The following is a 21,759-nucleotide window of genomic DNA, read 5'->3' on the forward strand; positions in this document are numbered from 1 at the left end:
GTTTTTTGAAAAGAAGTGATTTTCTCCCTCTTAATGCCCACACTATAAAATACATCTTTTAAGCAGGTTGCATTCACTACATAAGAATTTGCTTATCCATTTTCAGATGAAAATATCTATTAAAGATCTATCACTTCATAAATTTAAAGAAAAGAAACTGATGATAAATATCAGCCAAAATAACACCTTTTTTTTTTTTAAATAACAGATGATATTTAGGTAGTGTGTATAGCAAATGTTAGCAGAAATACCCGTTGAATTCTGGGTTCCCCAGTTGTTTTCCATGGCACTTAACCTCCCTGAGACTTATTCATCTTTCTCTGTACATGGAGTAATAATTCCAATCTCATCCAATATGAATGGGGGACAATAGGCAAGTGACCTGGCACACAGTGCCTTCTTTGTGCATAGTGTCCTCTCACTAAGTGTTTTTTTTTTTCTCCCGTGGAAGAATATAAAAGCTAGACAGCATTTCAGAGTAAAAATAACTCATCAGTGAAAATTCCCCACTCTGTGAATCACTATGCATGGAAGGTATTTCTAGCTTGGAAGACAATGATGTGAGTCTAGAGTCTCCAATGCCTCATGGGAATCAACGGGACCCAGCATGAGAAGGGTATGGCAGAGCATCTACTACGTGTGTGTGTGGTGGGATGTACTGCTCAGAAACAAGCTGCTCTCTTTCCTACCAGTATTCCAAAATCTCCAAGAGATCAAGGCTTGTTTATTTGAGGTGTCTTGAGGAGCTAGATGATGACACGGTGCAAATGTGGCCAAGAGAGCCTGGATCAGATATTTGTGTGAACTTTTTGTTTACTGAATGTCCTAGAGAATCAGAAACAACTAGACATGTGGCTGTTCTCCCAAAAGTCATGAGGTTCGTGCCAGAGTAGCATGTTATAATGCTGAAGGAAGGAAGTTCCTGTTGAATTAATATTTTTCAGTCTATTTTTAAGAGTAAACTCATGCCTTCCTTTCCCACATCCTTACCAAAGTGACTTTGTTCACCATAAACTTGTTATACTAAAATGATGGCTCAAAAGCAAGATGTATTTCCTTCCTTTTGCTAAACACTTGATTAATCATGTAAGGAAAGATCTTTAAGGGCAGCTAAAATACCATAACCCCTTCCCCAAACCCCAAGCTTTTAAAATGCACTAAATTATTTGAGTAAACCATTTACAATTTTATTTTCTTTTTGCTTTTCACACACAGACCAAAACCACCAACCCAAAAGATTTTTTTTTCAGTGCACAAACTATGCTCTGAGAATAAGTTGGGTGCTTCTGGAAGATGGTTTCACTCTATCTGGCCAAAAAAGGGTATCCAGGGGATAAAATATTAAACACCAGACTGACTGGTATTTAATTTTCAAAGTCAATTTATATTTATTTGTTCAACACACAATGACAACTTAAAAAATCACTTTCCATTACTTTCTCCTAGGAATTCAAGGTGTTCATTTATATGTATTAGTCCTATTTATTCACCAATGAAGAGTCATTGGATTCATGATGTCAGTCTACACATAGTATTTTTCTGTTCTTCCTTTTGCTTTAGTCCTGTGTTTCCTGAAAAAAAAAAATGATACACAAACCACTGATTTTGAGAAGTAGCAATAGTCTGGAATTCCTTTGTTGAGGGGAAATTTTTCCTGACATTATTTAGTCATTAAGAATATTGAGAATCCTCTGAGAATCAAGTACTGAGTGTTGAATCCCTTTTACTTCATGAATATTGGTGTTTTAAAGTATAGAGTTGTCTCTACATTGATTGGTTGTCTAAGTACATTGTTCTAATCTGTGAAATATTTGGTTTGACTTCTTCCTATTTATAATACATTTTCTTTTTCAAACTTTATGACTATTATATATCTTCGTTCTTTCAGTACAAAAGCCTGGATTTGTCACCCTTAGCAAACTGACGCCAAAGAGTAGAAATAATTTTCAAATATTGTAACCAAAATTTCTGCATTGTTGCTGATAACTATTTCTCGGAATCCTTAGTCCCTAAATGAGCTTTGCCTGTACGTATATAGACTGCCAGCCTATCCAACAGTGAGCTCATATCAGCCTCAATCTTTTCAGTAAGTAAGAGTGAAGGCTGATGGTGTCCACATGATAAATAACTCTTTTCCAGGTTTTGCAATGGAACGAATATGGTTGCTGTCGCTTCTAACAAGTAGAGTGCTTCTGGGGTCTGCTCAGTTTAATGGCTACAACTGTGACGCCAACCTCCACAGTAGATTTCCTGGTAAGTCTGAACCTAATCTTTTCTCTAATTATATCTTGAAAGAGTGATTATATTTGAATAGTAAGGCCCTTAAATACATATGGAAAATGGAGGGGGGTGGATACCCATCTACATTAAGTGGATATTAACAAATGGCAAATGACAAAAGACATTTTTCTGGAGTTGTAATTTATATCCACATTAACATACAAAGTGTTCATCATAGTTAATATTATTATAATGGCTGCTCACAAATGTGAAAAATATTGGTTATTGGGTGATAGAATTGGGAGAGGCTAATTTCATCAAACTTTGCCTAATTGATGCCTTTTTCTTCCTTGTAAGTTAATTCAGACTTTCAAAACTGCCCTTATATGCTAATAGATTTACTTAGGAATAATACTTAAGAAAATGTGAAATATAGTACATTACTCAAAAATATTATTTCAGTGCAATGACGGTCATTACCAAAATACGCGGGCCAACTTCAGTATGCATAACACAGCAACCATCAATATTGTGACAGATATGAGATTTTTGACTATATTGATGGACATGTCCCACAGGTTTCTAAAATCTACACTCAGTGAGAAGATTAATTACTGAATTATCAGTGTTTCATTTAAGTATTCATCATTTTTATATCAGCTAAAGTTAGAGAATCACAGTTAAACACTTACAAAATAAAGACCAGAGAGTCTGAAATCACTTTTCCAAGTTTGCCATGCAAATTGAAATGCTTTCTGTCATGTTTTATATTTCTCAAACCTGCCAGTACTCCTGTGTTCAGAGCATGCCTGAGCAACAGCATACTTGGATATAGCAATCAGTAGGTAGTTATCTAGTTGACATGGGATTTCTAATTTTTATGAAGAGAGGTAATCTGGATTGCTCTCGAACAAGAGCCAGAGTGTGCAGGAATGTCTTCAGGAGCCCAGACTTAGTATGCAAGTGCTTGGCAGGTTAAGAACGACCTGGAGTTCAGGGTGGGGAATATCTGAAGGTAAGTCTAGCAAGGTATTCTAAGGCAGGGTTGTTAGTGATTTTGAGTACCATGCAGGAGGGTTTTTTAAAAAATGTTTTTTTGTAATGGAAAATTCAAACATATACAAAAGTCAAGATTAGTAAAACAAGTAATTGTACTGACCATCCAATTTCATCAATTATCAACACATAAATTTTGCTTCATCTCTCTCTCCTTCTTACCATTCCCATCCCTGGAATATTTTAAAGTGAATTCATTATTCATGTTTCAGAATGTATATGTGATGGAAAGGAACTCAAACAAAATCTTCACCCTTTTGTATATGTCTAATAAACTTAATGATAATCCCTTAACATATCATCTAATACTCAGCTAAGTTGCCTTTAAAACATCCACACAGTGTATTTGTTGACATGTGTCTTTAGTCTATTTTAATTGATAACAGTTCCTCTCTGTCACTTGCTTTTCTAAAATGCTGCTTATCTCTTCAACTAATGTGGAATTCTGACTTTGGATCTGGTTGATGCAGCTTCAATGTGTTTGTTATTTAACATTCTCCCCTTTTTCCGTATAGCCTATAAACTAATTACAGCTAGAGATGAGTAAATTCAGGTTCAGTTGTTTGGACAAGAAGACTTTGTGCGTTATTTGTGGACAGTATTTTGTCTTTATTTTCTTGGTGATGAAGACACATTAAGTCCTTTTAAACACATTTTTTTAAGGATCTTACATGGTCATGTTTTGTTTTAGAAACCCAACCTTGGGAGAAGCAAAAGATAGGATCAAGTTGGAAGAAACTAGAGGCAGAGAGAAATGTCACGAAGGCTGTGTCAGTGGGAACAGCAGCAGGAGACAGCTCTTAAGAGACATTTTTGTGTTGGACTCAACAGAGTTTGAGAACTGGTTCAATTGGGGAGGTGAAAGAGAAGATGATGATGATGTCTTAGATGATGTTATGAACTTGGATAACTGCATGTTGATACTGCTGACACCAAAAGTTTAGGGCATTTGCATGTTTTAGAAAGGAAGTTTAGTCTGGGAAATAATGAGTTTGAGGAGCTTCTAGAATTTATAATGACAGCTTCTATCCAATAGTAGAAAATATGGACCTGGGTCTGAAGACAGAGGTTGCTCCCAAAGATAACTGTGTGGTATCTGAGTCCCTGTGCAGTGAGTGAGTAATGAGAGGGAAACAGGAAAATGAAAGGTAGGAAAATAGACTACTCTTTAGATAACATTGGTGGTGAAGGAAAGAGAGGAGTGACCTGAGCCAGCAGTTTAGGATTTAGGGATTAGAGGACTAGAAGCAATTTAGTATACACGAGTAAAGGGAAAGTATTCAGAGATCAGGATTACCAATAAGAAAATAATTGATGTAATGAGGAAAGAAAATATGGAAAAGAGCAAAGATACAGGTGGAGGAGTTGACATTGGGAAACTGGTAATTGTTTCTTGGATTTAGGAGAGAAGGAAAAATAAAAGACATGGGCAGGGAAGTTGAAGAATACTAATCGTGATGTGGAAGGCAGAGGCCCTCAGGAGAGTGAGGGCCCAGAGAGTGAGGTCAGGACCTGGGGAAAGTGGTCAAGCCTTACCCTGTTATGCATGAAAAGAAGGCCAAAAGGTAAAAAGATTTCCAGGCAGAGAGGATCCAGCTGATGTTGTACTTAGATACTTGTAAACAAAAGATGTAAATGATCCAGAAGTGAGTAGGACAGCATAGGGAAACACAGTACATTTAAAAATGATGTTAAAACATTCAATTACAGTGGTGCCCACTGACCACCTGCATCAAAATTACCTGGGATGGTTATTAAAAGTGTTTTAGACCCAAAGTGATTACTCCACTGTTTTACACCAAATATAGTGTCCAAATCTCTGATTGTGGTGCTGGGAATCTATCTGTATTTTAAACCCTGCAGATGAGTCTAATATGCATTCATGGTTAAAAACAACTGACATAGTATATACTATTAGTTTCTTTAGTCCATTTTTCTAATTAAAAGCACAGGTCTGTGTTAGGAAATAAAATTAAAAATAAAATCTTCCCCCAATCCAGAAATGCTCTCTGCAAGGCAGTAGAGATGAAAACACTTATCATTGAGCAAGCATTAACCAGAATGTGATGCTCATTGTAAGCAATCCATCAAGAGATTGCACAGAGAGAAATCTTGGTCTTTTATATAGCCAAGCAGATGCAACCCATTACATATATTTTCAAGATAAACCATAACTAGTCCTCAAATAAGAGGACTTGACAGAACCATTTGTCACGTATAGTTCATTCTAAATATACCTGGTGATTGGGATGACCATCTGTGTTAGCATATTGGCTTTATCTAGAGGAAAAGTAAACTTGTATCTTCCCAAAAGGAAGTACTTTTGTAATTTTGAGCCATGTTTTCTCTTGGTTTAGGATCTCGCACTCCCATAGAAACTGTGAGGTAGGAGTGTTATTTTCCTGGATGTTTGTATTTTCAAAAGATGGTTCCCAGATCCTTGAAAAAGATTCTCAGGTCATAAAGCTGACAGAGGCCTTTCTAGTCTTCCTAGGATTCAAGGAAAGGCGAAAGTATTTAGAATTATAAGTTGTCTGATGTAAATAGTTTAAGAAAAGGGAGGGAGAAGTTCCTTCCCTTATTTTAAACAGGGAGAATTAAACCTCTTATTTTTAATTTGTATATGACCTTATACATGTTAGCACTTTTAGTACTGTTCCACTTAGACAGCAAATACCCAGACTTACCAAATGCACACGCACATGCATGCATACACACATACACACACACACGCGCGCGCGCGCGTGCACGCGTGTGTGCAATTTATTTATTGCAATATAAAATCTGTATTTAAAAAATCTAAGATCCAGATAACTCCAAAGTCCCAGGAGAGGCTTTAAGTTTATATGGATATTATTTTCAAGTGAGCCCACTTTTGCAGGTTGTTTGCAGAAGAAGACCAGAATGAGCAAATAAAGCATAAAGGTTAATTGCTTACTCCCCTCTTGACTTGTGGCTTCTCTTCCACATCAGGATCACCCTTGATATCATCAGGAGCTCCACAAGCTGCTCAGATACTAAGCAATGGGATAGAATGAGAATGAGTCTGGCAAAGGAGAGGGGCTATCTAAATGCAAAGTAATGCTAATAATGATGAAAGTAATCATCTCACCCTATCTGACCTTTGCTGTTTTATGACATTAGAACTATTTTCTTTCATTTCCATGGCATTTATCCTTGGGCCAAGGGAACTGCCATGGTCTAATTCATTTTAAATTTAAAGGGATACCATTTTATTTTAAAGGTAGTTAACTCTTGGCTATCTAAGCCAATAGCAGGGAATAGACCTATACTCCACTGGCATTATGGTAGTGCTCTTCCCAGAATAAAATTCAAACCACAGTTTACTTTTAGAGTACCACAGAATTATTTGGCCTAAATTAAATATATGGATAAATGCATTTGGCCTCTATGACTGACACACACCTTCTGGAACTATCTCCTTTTTTTGGAAGACGGTAGCATATAAGGGTTAGCCTTAGCTTCTAAGAAGTCTTTAATGACCATCAAGGAAAGATTAGGTTTGTGGCACCAGAAATTTGGTGGCCTGACACCATAAGAATGGTGAACTAACCACTCATGGGAAACTGAATATAAGTCAGTGTTACATAACTTGTCATTTTGTATTCTATTTAAACTATTCATATTCTATTTAAACACTAATAAGGAAGAAACCAATGGGTTCAATGTATTGAGTGATATACACATTACTGATTCTTTCTTGTATTCCTTAGATAAACCTATAAAATCTTTTAAAATCATTTTACAATGGGGAAATGGAGGATTAGCGTTTGTTTAATGATGCAAAGCTAGAAATTGACAGAGATGTAAAACTAAGACTCTTGCCATCAAACCATGATGCCTTAAAGTGAATTCTGAATACTAAGTTTAACAGAATCACAATGGGAATTACCACAGTAATGAATCTGAAAAATCATATAGTAGGAGAATTTGTTTAGCCTTTTTAGTGCCTACTTGACTAAGGAAATCTTTTTTCCCTAATACCTATTAATATTTCAATAAACACCAATGTTCCAAAGGAAATAAAATTAAGCATCACAAATTTCACAGAATTTAGGGGTGGGTCAAACAAAATGAACTCTCTATTCTTGTGTTAGGCTTTGCTTAATTAACCATTGCATTTCTCTGTGCCCAAAGATGAAGTCAGAGTGGATAATGGACTAATTATTCAAGGGAACATGTTTTGGCCTTTCTATGATAAGAAAGACGAATTCTCCTGCCTTTCTACATAGTAGTAGTGTTTTGGTCTCCAAGTTGTCCAGACAATGCCTGCCTTCTGCTTTGCACCTGTGATTGCAATTACTAGACCAGATGAGGCAGAAGAAGTGATCCAGGCAGGGACCGCTAATCACTTCCTGATTAATCTAAATGATAAAATGCAAGCAAGCAAGTCCAGTAACTGAATAATTCAGAGTCCATCCCCTTTTTTATTTCAATAAAGAAGTTTTTTATTGCATGAGTTTTTCGCTTCCTCTGCTTGTATAAGTAAAACCCATATGCTTTCTCCTGCCTGAAAAAGATGACCAATCTCTTCTGGTTCCAGAGAATGTAGAGGAGCTAGTGCAAATATAAGCCTGCAAAATTTGCCTCAAACTGCGTATGAATTTCCTGAGGCACTAGACACGACAGCTTGTATTTGCTAACGAGAAACAGATGTGAAAAACCAAGGTGGCAAGAAACCCATTCGGTGTAGAGAGGAAACTTGAGTTCCTAATCCACCTTAAATTCTTCATCAGCTGCTGGTATTTTGTGTAGATGAAAATCAATACCCCTTTAGGAGTTCTTGCTCTTTTAGCTCCAAAACCTCAATATCGTATAAACTCTTGTCAAGGGTAAAACTATCTTTAAAAAATGAGTTAAAACAATGAACATAGCATCTGTTCTCTGAGCAGTTTTAAGTTTATATATTGCCAAATATTACTCCTCTCATTTTAGAGAGATAGAAGTGGAAGTGATATGTAAGTTACTCTTATAATCTGCAAGGATGGTATAAATTAGTTTTGGAATGTCTATTGGAGTTCAGAAAGTAAATTATTTGCAGGTTAGATTTTCTTTTTTTTTTTTTTTAAGAGAGCACCAATTTATTTATTTATTTATTTATTTATTTATTTTAATATATGAAATTTATTGTCAAATTGGTTTCCATACAACACCCAGTGCTCATCCCAAAAGGTGCCCTCCTCAATACCCATCACCCACCCTTCCCTCCCTCCCACCCCCCACCAACCCTCAGTTTGTTCTCAGTTTTTAACAGTCTCTTATGCTTTGGCTCTCTCCCACTCTAACTGCAGGTTAGATTTTCTATGGCACTACAAAGCAGTGTACTCTTCAGTATACAGAACAGACTCCTCCTATTACATTGAATAGGTTTTGGTTCATACTATCAGTTTCAATGCAATGCTACTTTTAAGTGCATACAAACCAGTCCATGAATAGAGATACAATTCTAGTCACAGGAGTACCTGCGTCTGACCTGCACAGAGCCTCCACCTGCTCACAACAGACCCCCACCCCCACTCCGTGTGTCCTTCATTTGTTCTGGTGAGTGCCCACAGCATGGTTGACATTTGAGGTGCTCCTCCAGTTATTAAACTGCTATGGTTTACGGAATGGGGTAGAAGTGGGGGCAGAATACTGATCCTATTCCCAACTTTGTTTCACACACAGCCACCTGAGCACTAAAATAAATTTGTTTGGACTCAGGCTCACAAAGCTTTTTACGAACCCTCTTTCACTGAGATTCAAAACCAGTTCGGCAAACCTGGTGGCTCAGTCGGTTAGGTGTCCAACTCTTGATTTCAGCTCAGGTCATGATCTTGCTGTTCATGAGATTGATCCTCATGTCAGGCTCTGTGCTGCCATGGGATTCTCTCTCTCCTCTCTCTCTGCCCCTCCCCCACTCTCTCTTAAAAATAAACAAACTTGGGGCGCCTGGGTGGCGCAGTCGGTTAAGCTTCCGACTTCAGCCAGGTCACGATCTCGCGGTCTGTGAGTTCGAGCCCCGCGTCAGGCTCTGGGCTGATGGCTCAGAGCCTGGAGCCTGTTTCCCATTCTGTGTCTCCCTCTCTCTCTGCCCCTCCCCCGTTCATGTTCTGTCTCTCTCTGTCCCAAAAATAAAAAAAAAAAAAATAAAAAAAATAAACAAACTTAACAAAAAAAGTTCCTCACACAAGGAAAGGAATTTTCTCCTTCATGATTCCTCCTCCCCTCTCTCTCCCTTTCTCTCATCCTTTTTCAACTGACCTTCTCCCTCTTGCCAGCATATAAATCATACAAATAGGTATGTGGTGGCAGTGCTTGATCCCACCAGATAGCATCCACCCCAAGGGTTAGCTTCTGCCCAAAGTATATAGATGTGACTAAGCAGTTCAATTGATTAAGAGACTTGAAGCATTGGCATCACCTGAGGGCTTGTGAGAAACACATAAATCAGGTCCCATCTCAGAGCTACTGAATCAGAATCTGCATTTTAATAAAATTCACTGGTGATATATATGTACAATGTAATAAGTGCTGCTTAGAGCACGGTACTCATGATGTCTTGCTTGCTTTGTGTTGTTACATAACCACACTGTGTATATCAGCCCCAGGTGGCTGTCATGCCCTTGCTTGCTATTAATGACAATAGGAATCAGCAAATCTATCACTGTTAAAGGAGAATAATTTTAAAAAATCATTAATAATAAGGCAAGATAGTAGGCTACCAAGACTAATTTATTTTAAAAGGTTAAATACCCCCCCAAAATATAAAAAAATCTATCAATTTCATAATACTTAATGGGTTGAGTTTTCTCAATTGGAAGTCAGAAAATACCTGACATTAAAGATATTGATGCTTGTCTAAAACTCTAAAAACAGGAATCATCTCAGGCACGTGGCAGAGTACAGATAGGAAATATGAGTTCTGGATGAACAGTAAACATGAAATCGTATTAATTGCACACATATTTGTGAATCTTAGAACTTATTAAAAGTTAGAAACCATGTGTGCTGTTTGTGAAGGAATTGAATTAAGCAAATTTTAATAGACATTTGTTGAGTATTTGTTAGGCACTCTGGGAAAATCCAGAGCTTTCAATGAGTTCATAATCTACTGGGAAAGCAAATATCCATTCCCAGATATAATATAAGCAGAACAGTAGAGTCACAGTTAAATGGATGCAAGGTAGAGCCCCAGAGAACTATTACTCTCCATTGGGAAAAGAGGGAAAGTCTCATTAATGGACAATGTATATATTATTTTTCTGTTTTCAGCTTATTTCTCCTCTTATTTGAATTCTCTCATTGGGTGTTTCATCTATTATTATTGTTTATGAGTGATACATTGAGTATTTGGTATTCTTAAATTTATATTTTTCACTCTTTTCTATTCTCCAAATAGTAGACTCCTATTTCTGACTACCTGTTGTACATTTCTGTTGAGTGTCCCACATATACCTCAGCCTCTCAAAAACTGAGATTTTCATTTTTCTTTCCTGCATTCTTTACCTCAGGAAATAATCTAGTCACCCACTAAAGCTAGAAGTCTGAGTATCAGTTTGAGATCTGTTCATGCCATCACCTAATCATTTTCTTATAGAATTTAGACCATTGGAGTTTATTTCTTCTCAACAATCCCTTCCAAGCACTCCTCCCTTATAGACACGTGGTTGTATATAATATGGTATATAAGCCTCATCTTTAGTAAGCTGCATTATAATCGTCTAGTTTTTCTGTCTCCTTGAATTAAACATGAGCATCTTGAAGTAAAGGAGTGTTACTAATGCCTTTATCTTCAGAGTCTAGTACAGAGACTGACGTGTAATATGTATACAATAAATGGTTTTTAAAAATACTTTGTTGACATGAACTGGCATGTAGTTTAGGTCTTGAAAATAAATAGGAACAATAGCCTCCAGCTTGTATAAAACTGATGGCACTTATTTTGTGTTTTAAACTCCTGTGTACTTCACTTTTTTTTTTTTTTTTTTTTAATATTATGCACTGACCCCAGAGTTGCTGATTTTCATGCAGATTTTTACATTTTCAGGTTAGGGGTGAAAGAACATTTTGAGCCACTGCTTTGTGGGGCTGAGTACCAGTCTACAGCCCAATTTTTGGGGGTGTTGCCATATTTGTATTGTAGAATATGTGTGTACAAATTATTTGAACAACTGTATTGATCTGTGCTCTGATTATTCCAGGTAACAATTAGAAAATGTTAAAATACATATTCTGATGCTAGTTAAAGAAATGTAGGTCTCAACAGTATTGAGATGAGATGAAAATCATTCAGTCTATCAAAAGCTGGGGATCTTTAGTCTCATCTATATGCCATTGAAATTAAACTAGTTGCGTATGGAACTGTTGAGGAAAAGAACAAAGTTAGATATACTTGTTAGGTATATGAATTATATGCTACAAATATATTGTCAGTGATTGTGCCTAAAGGGAAAAGTGTAGTTAGGTTTTCTAGGAATGGAACTTTATTGGGAATGAAGTAGAACGAGATTTTTATTCATATGGATAATTGGATTCATCCTTTCTTTATTCCCATTTATATGGTAACAATGCTCTCTCAACTCCAAATCTGGACACATTTTTTTATGTCGTAAGAGATAGTTGACAGCGACAGGATATTTAAAATTTGCATAATTTTCAAAAATGTGAGATAATCTCATTGCCTGATTGATAGGTGAGAGAAGTGCAGAGCACTTCTTTTTTTTTTTTACCTGAGTTCGACTCAATACTGCATTTTTTTAGTCTTGTGAAACGCTTAACTTGTTTAAACCATCAGGGGAAAAATAGCCATTCTGGCAGTATAACTGCATATAAGCTCTAAGCCGGCCTGCCATTTTAATAATGCTTTGTATGTTTAAACACAAAACACTAAAAATCAAAAATCTAAAGGTATTTATTTCTTGATATTTTTGTTTTTAACTTGTAATCATTGAGTTGCTTCATACTCAAGTGTTGTTCAAAAGGATATACCAACTCAGTCCAGAGGTTGGACAATAAAAAGTCTCAAAAAAATTTAGTTGTTGAGAACAACTGTTATTCACTAACTCTGAGGAAAAAATTTGTCTTCTTTTTGCAGAAATTGCCCTTCAGCAACTTAAAGTATCTCTTCTTCCTCCTCAAAGCATCACAAATGGAAAAAGTTGTGCTGAATGGATGTCTACAACCAGGAAAAAATGTATTTCTCAGAAGGGACAGTGAAAAGTCTTTAGAAAACTGGGTTAGGATGGATTTGAACAGATCTCTTTTCTTACACTGGGAAAAGCGTTTCTCTTGTTATCATATCTCCTAGTGAGATCAGCTTGTAGCAAATTCAGTTCCATTTCAGGAGTTACAAGCCTTCAGTTAAACACAGAAAACTGAAGAGAGCTGTACATCTGGACAAAGTAATCTTTGCCATTTATGAAGCTATTCTAAGTATCAGTTAATTCCTCTCAAAGGTGAAGAAGCTGAAGTCTTTAGGTGGTTTAAATTACAGGGAATGATACTTCCCCTTTGTAACGTATTTAATGATATATATTCACTTTAATACATTTGTGATACTACCTGTAATGCAGTGATACTAATTCCCTATCTACTGGAAATCAAGAGAGTTCTTAGTGAACTCCCTGGAAGCTAAGATTTGATCGACATTGAGGTAGATATTTTGTTATCTTACAGAGACCATTTTGTATGAAAAGGTTTCCTGTGGTTTTGCCCTTGTGTTTGCCACTTGACCTCATTTTCTACCATTTCCTCCTTTGTATTTTAAATTCTAATGACAACATAATTGTCCAGCTCTCAACCAGGCTTCAGCATATTTCGCACTTGTATCATTATTCACACTGTCCCCTCTGTGTTTTAAAATTTCCACTCCTTTATATCACTAACTCCTATTGGTACTTCAAAACTCAGGTCAATGGCATCTTCTCCAAGAGGCTGTTCCTAACCAGCTGGTCTAGGTGAGGTTCACTTTCTGTACTACCCCATAGTTCTCTGCCCAATCTTTCTGTCAAACTGGGTCATGACTATTTCCTCTTATGGACTATGATCTGAGAATAAGTACCACTACTTTGTAAATCCTCAGTGTAGTCTGTTGTTCCAATATTTAATGTGATTAAGTAATTCATTACTCACATCAATGAATATTATAGCTTCCTTCTTTCTGGGACTTTCAGTGTATACAGAAGATAAATATACAAGTACACAAATACATACATGATTTTAAGGCTATATGACAGCATAATGGAGTGACATAATTTAGATTTTGGATCAGGAAAATCTTTGGGGAAAAGACAATGAAATTCAAGACATGAAGAATAAATAGTAGTTAATTACACAAAGACTGGGGGTATGAAGACATCCTAAGCAGAGAAAAGAGAATTAATGGCCTTGTGTAAATCTGTACTAGGCTTTTTTAAATGCTCACAGCATTTTGTGGAGGAATAATTTATATAAAATAAGATGCACCAATTTTAAGGGTGCACCTTGCAGTTGTTTAACATATAGAATGTACTTATGTAACTACTAACCAGATCAAGATAGAGAACATTTTTATCACTCCACAAATTTTTCTTGTTTCTCTTATTCTAGACAATTCCACCCCAGGAGGTAACAGCTACTCTGGCTTTCATCACTCATTGTGATGCATTTAAAAAACTGAAAAAGAAATTCAGTGAAACAAATATAGGGAGCAAGGGACTAGTAGGGAGAGAGATGTGAATGCGGAGATAAGAAGATGGCAGATCATGGAGAGTCTTGAGGACTTGGTTCAGGATTTGGAATTTTGGTCTGAGTGAAATGAATAGCTTTGAAGACTTGAGGAGAGGCAACATGATTAGATTCATGTATTAACAGCTATGCTAATTAGAGAGGGTTAAGAGTGGAAATAAAGGAGTCAGTTAGGAAGCTAATATAATATTCTAGGCCGAGAGATAATGGTGGCATGAGCCAAGGAATAGCATATAGATGGAGAGCAGTCAATTGATACAAGATGTGGGAGCCTGGGTGGCTCAGTCGATTAAATGTCCAACTCTTGATTTGGTTCAGGTCATCATTCATGAGACTGAGCCCCACATTGAGCTTTGTGCTGACAGCACAGAGCCTGCTTGGGATTCTCTCTCCCTCTCTCTCTCTGCCCCTTCCCAGCTCACATGTGTGTGCACACACTGTCTCTCTCTCAAAATAAATAAACATATATATATATATATATATATATATATACACACACACATATATATACACATATATATACACACATATATATATATACACGTACATGTATATGTAATCTTCAAATTACATAATATATATATATACACGTACATGTACGTATATATATGTACGTGTATATATATATATATTATGTAATTTGAAGATTCTAAACACAAACATTTATTAAAATGAACTCTATTATTTTAGTAAAGATCATCATTAAAAGTTATGATTGTATTTAAACAGCTAATGTGGCTGAAAACTGATAGACATATTCTCCCAATTTTAAGTAGTACTTATTATTTCCTCTACTGTACTTCATAATGAATTCACCTATGAAGGGAATATTGCTTGAAGTTTTCTATAATAATTAGGCTAATATATATCTTTTGGCCATGAAAAAGATTTTCCATCTTTCTCTCTACCTTTAACCATGAAAAAGATTTTCTTTCTTTTTGTAATGAGCTTAAAATCATAACCAAACATAGAAATTTTCATTTTTACTTATTCACATTTTCAAAATATGACTCACTTAGCCATCAAAAACCACCACGGAGAATGAATACTCCAAAGAAATATGCTGTTGAACACTTTTACCCTTAGATTAGAATTGTGGTATTTAAGTGAATTAATTCTATGCCAAAAAGTCTTGAATGATATTTGCATATTACTTAGGTGAACATCATCTCATTTAGTAAAATTATCTTTTAGTTTGCTTGTTTTCTTTTTTAAACAGATTTATTTCTCCAAATAGCTTAGTCGGTTTTTGTTTTGTTTGTATCCACATTTAGAAAATCTGATGCTTATTTTTGATTCTTTAAAAAAATTTTTTTACATTTATTTATTTTTGAGAGACAGAGTGAAACAGTGCACGAGTTGGGGAGGGGCAGAGAGAGAAGGAGACACAGAATCTCAAGGAGGCTTCAGGCTCTGAGCAAGCTGTCAGCACAGAGCCCGATGTGGGGCTCGAACCCATGAACTGTAAGATCATGACCTGAGCTGAAGTCGGACACTCAACCAACTGAGCCATCCAGGAACCCCTTGATTCTTTATCTAAGTGGTAAAATGGAGTGTTAAAAAGTGGCAAGCTTACTGCATTAATGTCCTAAGGCTGCCATAACAAAGTGATACAAACAGGGTGACTTCAAACAGAAACTTATTGCCTCATAGTTCTGGAGACTAAAAGTTCAAAATAAAGCTGTCAGCAGGGCCATATTCTCTCTGATGCTCTGGGTAGAATCCTTCCTTCCCTGTTCCTAGCTTCTGGTCATTTGCTGGCAATCTTTGCATTCTTTGACTACTGATGCATCACTTCAGTTCTGTGTCTTCACATGACATCCTTCCTACGTCTCTGTCTTTTCATATGGCATTCCTTTTATAAGGACACAAGCCATTTTGGATTAGAGACCCACCCTATTCCAGTGTAACCTTATCTAAACTAATTACATCTACAATGACCCTGTTTCAAAATAAGGTCACATTCTGAGATACTGGGGTTTAGGGCTTCACTGCATCTTTTGGCACATGATTCAACTTGTAACAGATACCAAAAACAATCAAAGTAAGTTTCTGCCTCTGGGGAATTGCCTAGCAGCCAACCTCTCCATTTGCTGCATATATTTTCTTCATTACATGTAGAAAAATAACTACATAGAGGTATGAAAACGTGTGTGTGTGTGTGTGTGTGTGTGTGTGTGTGTGTGTGTGTGTGTATGTGTGTATGCTCACCTGTACAGACCTGATAACTCATAGAGTAATCATGGAAACTGGGAAAATGATGTTTTAAATTTCCATGTGTAGTTCATTCCTTTTATTTTGGCATAGTTACTGGCAAAATTTTCTTAAAGCAGGCTATGCATGTTTTTTGTAGTATCAGCACATTTGTTTTCATTCCTTTCTCTCTAGAGTAATTTAATATAGGCAAAATAAAATGGAATTCTGACGGATGGCTTATGTTTCTCCATCCTGGGTAAGATGGCTTACAAAACACCAAAATGCTCAGCAATATGGCTTATGAGGGATTTTAACTGCTTCTTCCTTATACTTGGGAAAACTTACCACTTGCAGTGAGTCTCACTACTCTAGACAGGTTATCTGAATAATTCAGATAATTACTCTGGTTCTGAATTTTCTCTGCAAACCTGATTTTGCCCCTTCAGTTCTCTAATCATTCTGTAACACTCAACTGACATTTAATGCAAATCTACTGTGTATCAAACACAAAGAAACAGAGATGTTTTATAACTCCTAAATAGCTAAATCTAAGACTATTTTCCCTGGCTACTTCTCTTAACAACCTTCACATTGGATCATGGTGTATTCAAACATAGGAATGAGTTAAACAGGCTGAGGGGATGAGTAACTACATTAGGAGATGTTATAGTTATTCTTGTATCCTGCACTGTGCTTTTGTGACTAATATTTGCTTTCTATATATTTTTATTTCAGCTGAAAGAGACATCAGTGTCTATTGTGGGGTGCAGGCCATTACAATGAAGATTAATTTTTGCACAGTGCTTTTCTCGGGTTATTCTGAAACAGATCTGGCACTGAATGGAAGGCACGGGGATTCCCACTGCAGGGGGTTCATCAATAACAACACCTTTCCCGCGGTGGTCATTTTCATCATCAATCTCAGCACCTTGGAGGGCTGTGGAAACAACTTAGTGGTAAGATGAGTGTAAAATCCTGTGCTAGGTTTGGGGTCACAACAAAAATCTCTCCCCGTTTCATGAAATCATCAGAAGCCCAATCTGTCTTTCAGGAAGAAATTCCAATAAAACTGAACAAATCACTTCCGTTGCTTGTGTGAGGCTTTAAACATACAATTTTATTTTCCAATGATAGTTCCCCTTATTGTAGCTGAGCAGTAGAGGGGCTCGAGATCAGCTACACTACTCTAAACAACATTATTTGTATGAGTGACATTGATAAATATTTCTCTACACTTTATCATTAGCTATGTTTCTCCTGCTTTTTATGGAACTGTCTTATCATGCAGAAATTGTTTGCTTCAGTGAGTTGGACAATGGGTCCCTTGGCCTATTGCCTCTTAGTGACCTCATTCAGAAAAAAAGATGAAATATAGAATGGGAAGCCTAGACTCTCCTAAGTTTCATGTTTACCGTGGAATGATCTACACCAGTGTCGTGTGAAAGAGGGCTGTCAGCATTTCCGGTGTGATTTTCTCCATTGTGTGGGACTGTCCTTTGAATTTCAAAATGTTTTTCATACTCAGTCTTACTCATGAAATCCCAGTAGATTGTTCAGAAAAGGAAATCTCTCTAGTCATTGTGAAAATCAAATATTTCCATCCCCAAACAGAGTCACTAGTCTTTGCGATTCATTATGTATGCTTGCATTGAACACACACACACACACACACACACACACACACACAGGAATTGAATAAGGAATTGATTCTCCCAAGAATTAAAATTAATTGAAGTATAAATATTGTGATTTGAGGGGTGTTACACTGAAATTCATTGAGCACTATTTTTCATTTTGCTTGTTTAAATATATTCTTATTGGTAAATCTTAGCACAGACAAAAAGGAGATCCAATGAGCGTGACACTTAGCACAGTGAATAAGGAGAAACTGGCTTTTCCTCTTCATAAATTATTATTTGGGATTAAAGAGGAAGGCTTAATTTCTCTAAGGACAGAATTTCTAAGACTTGATGGGGGATGGGAGACAGGAAAAAGATTTCTCTGATTTCCTTCTTTATCTTTTCCCAGAGGGTAGTTAGAATATTGTGCCCATGACCATTTCAAGCCTGCAGCTTGAGTATTATTGACTCTTTTTATTAAAAACATTTATTCATCTCTCTGAGTTGTGCACAGAGAGGTTATGAGGTGGGCCTGAGGGAGTGTGACGCAGGCTGGTTATTATATGTCTGTGTTTCCTTGTGAAAGGAGAAACCCACGTGGAGAGACAGAGTTTCCCTCCCCCCACCATACCCTGGGGTCTTTCCTTCATGGCACTTTCTTCTCTGGATTTAAGTCTTGCCCTGCTACCAAGAAAACAATTCAGGAGAAATGCCAGGCAAAGCATCTGGGTGTGTGTGCACATGTGTGTGCGTGTGTGTGCACACCTGCTGTTTACTTTTTTAAAAAGTTGAATGATTTCGGTATAAAAGTTGCTACATATGTGTACGTGTGTTTTATTCTGTTTTCAAAGAATTGGTATATTTAGCTAGCCAGTCAGGCAAATGTGAGAGGAGGGGAAGATTTGCATATATTTTCATTTTTTCATAGACGTCCCAGCTTTGGAGTTTGCTCCAAGGACAATCCTACATGGGAAAAATTAAGTAGACTATTACGTCACTGGATTAGGATAAAAAAATTGTTTCAATTATAGTAATTCTGGCCCTGTTCATGAATTAGCTAGATAATTGCCTCAGCTTTGCCTATGTACTCCAGGTTCACACATAAAGTTTATTCTCTTGTTGAAAAGTAAGTATTATAGGTTTCCATAATACCTGCTAAAAGTATTTATTGAGCATCATACTGTAGTTGATGTAATGGGAGGAGCTGTATTCTATGAAAAGTATAGAGTGTTATTATGAAAGTCGAGAACATTATTATTTCTATAATGGTGGCCAAGAACATTATTATGAAAGTCAAGAACATTATTGATTATTCCTAAAATGGTGGTTCTTAAATCTTAGTGGGATTGAATAATCCAGTCTCAGGAAAATACACATATGGACAATATTTTAATATAAAGTCTGGGAGTTCATCCCCTTGAAACCTGTCTATGAACTGTTACCCTGGGAGGGGATGAGAATCTCCATGTACGTACCACAAAGGAAGACCCTCAGATGGTCACATCAGAAAAAAAAAATTTGGGCATTTGCTCAAAATTTATCTCAGGGGCCCCAAGCTGCTGGTGTCACTGTGTGTTGCTGACCATGCAAAGGCAAAGGCTAAGGGGATCCCCTACCCACAAAGAGTTCTGATTATGGTGAAGGGGACTGCCAGTTTAAGAGACCGCTCATGCACTGTGACTCCTCCTACGATGGAGATGTGCATTGCGGTAGGACAGTCAGGAGGTTTCCTAGGGAAGCTGATGAGACTCAGGGAAAGAGTAGGATACATCATGGTGAAGCAGGGGAGAAAGGAGGCAGAGAAAGCATGTGCAAAGCCTTAACGAGATCCTTGTGACTGGCTGGGGCATTTTTTTTTTTTTGAAATTTTTAAAAATGTTTTTATTTCTTTTGAAACAGAGAGAGAGAGAGAGAGAGAGAGAGATATGCAGGGGAAGGGCAGAGAGAGAGGGGGAGAGAGAGAATCCCAAGCAGGCTACCCCGATTCAGGACTCAAACTCACAGTGAGATCATGACCTGAGCCAAAATTAAGAGTGTGATGCTTAAGGGACTGAGCCACCCAAGCGCCCCTGCATCTGGGACATTGTTAACCAAGTGTGTGATTACAGGGATATGAAGCGAAAGTGGGAATCAAGATAAGGTTAACAGGAATATTTTAAGCCATGCCACAGAATTTGGACTTTACTGGTGAACATTTTGAAATGACTTATTGTAGCACTCTGAACATGTACTCTCTCTCCTTTCTTACTTATGAAATATGAATAAAGTGTCTTTGGTGAATATGAAGTTTCATTTAGTTAAAAGACATATTGATCACTTATAAATGGCATTATGTGCATATAATCTCAAAGCCATGGCATGTTGTAGTTGAAACAGATGCTAGAAAAGATCTGGTCTAGGGGCGCTTAGTCAGTTAAGCCTCCTACTTAAGCTTAGGTCATGATCTCATGGTTCATGAGTTTGAGCCCTGTGTTGGGCTCTGTGCTGACAGCTCAGAGCCTGGAGCCTGCTTTGAATTCTGTGTCTCCCTCCCTCTCTGCCCCTACTCACACTCTGTCTCTCTCAAAAGTAAATAAATATTATTTTTTTTAAAAGAAATAAATGATCTAGTCTAATGTTTTATTTTGCATATGAAATGCCTGGATTTATATGTAGCTATTTAATCATTGAACTTGATCTACCATTCCAACAGGTATCCACAATTCCTGGAGTCAGTGCTTATGGGAATTCAACTTCAGTACAAATAGGAAATATTTCGGGATACATTGATACTCCAGACCCACCAACAATCATCAGCTATCTACCTGGGCTTCTTTACAAATTTAGTTGTAGTTATCCATTGGAATACCTGGTTAATAATACCCAGCTTGCTTCGTAAGTTCAAGTTCTATTCTTACTCTCACATTCTGTCTTTATATTTGAGTCATTTTTTTTTTTCCTGAAGGGACTTATCAAGATAGCAGGATTTGTTGAGAATAGCCAAACTCAAGGTAATGGAAACTATATTAAGTCCTTTATCTATCTATCTATCTATCTATCTATCTATCTATCTAACATTGTTATGACCCATATCAACAGATCAGATGTATATATTTTCCCCCAAATTAAAACTGGCTCCAACTAGTCAAATGTCTGCCTGGGGGTTCTCCTCACTCCCTTCAGAATTGCCAAAGACACTAATTGCCCAAGCACTGGAGTGCTTATGCAGTCCAGAAGGTGTACTATTTCCAGTGGATAGAACAGTCACTGCATTGTTGGGTCCTGCTTGGCTTCGGACTCTGCCAGATGCTCTCACTGTGGGACTCTGCTGCCTCAGAATCTGGGGGCTCTGTGCCTCTTGCTGAGGTGTCAGCTGCATCGGTGCTGATGGTCCCCCAAGAAAGGTGGCCTCACTCAGATCCCAGGAACTTCAGATATGGACTGTTTATAGTCATGTAGTCATTCATTTTTCCCAGAGGACATACTCCAAGACAGGGTTATATCCACATTACAACAGAGTCACTGGATTTGTCAAATATTTTTGATAAAGTGGGGTGATTGAGTGAAAACTTTCTCTTCTCAGTTCTAGGGTTTGTTATCACAAGGGTGTAGTTATTGTTTAATCTTAGTCATGAGGGAATGTGGAGGCCACATTCTGTTTCAGTTAAAAAATAGTCACAGCTGGTTTCAATGGCACAATGATGATAAATATCTTGGTGAAAAGTAAGACTTGGAAAAGAAGAAAAGAAACGCTTTGAGTCAAAAGGATACAGGTGTAAAGGGAAGTGGGCCATGAGGGTGTCACAATCTCACTCTGTTCCACCTTACTTTCCCAGTAGACACATTCCTGAGTTGTGGTGTATATGGAAATTCATTCATTTATTCAATAAATAATTATTATACTTCTATGTGCCATGCAATGTTCCAGCAGTGAACAAAGTAAAATAAAATCCTTGATCTT

The 21,759-nt window shown here is 37.0% G+C and overlaps 1 protein-coding gene across 1 annotated transcript in view; it reads left to right on the forward strand.

The window, feature by feature from the left end:
- Positions 1 to 21,759, forward strand: part of ZPLD1 (zona pellucida like domain containing 1) — a 131,532-nt gene that overhangs the window by 85,728 nt on the left and 24,045 nt on the right. Inside the window, exons 8-10 of the mRNA XM_019448249.2 lie at positions 2,140 to 2,253; positions 16,936 to 17,156; positions 20,512 to 20,693. Of these exons, the coding sequence (XP_019303794.1) occupies positions 2,148 to 2,253; positions 16,936 to 17,156; positions 20,512 to 20,693 (509 nt within the window). The 5' untranslated portion in view covers positions 2,140 to 2,147. The remainder of the gene's footprint in view (positions 1 to 2,139; positions 2,254 to 16,935; positions 17,157 to 20,511; positions 20,694 to 21,759) is intronic.

The sequence above is a fragment of the Panthera pardus genome, unplaced genomic scaffold (genome assembly GCF_024362965.1).
Source record: "Panthera pardus isolate Hobbes unplaced genomic scaffold, ASM2436296v1 HiC_scaffold_16, whole genome shotgun sequence".
Classification (NCBI taxonomy): Eukaryota; Metazoa; Chordata; class Mammalia; order Carnivora; family Felidae; genus Panthera; species Panthera pardus.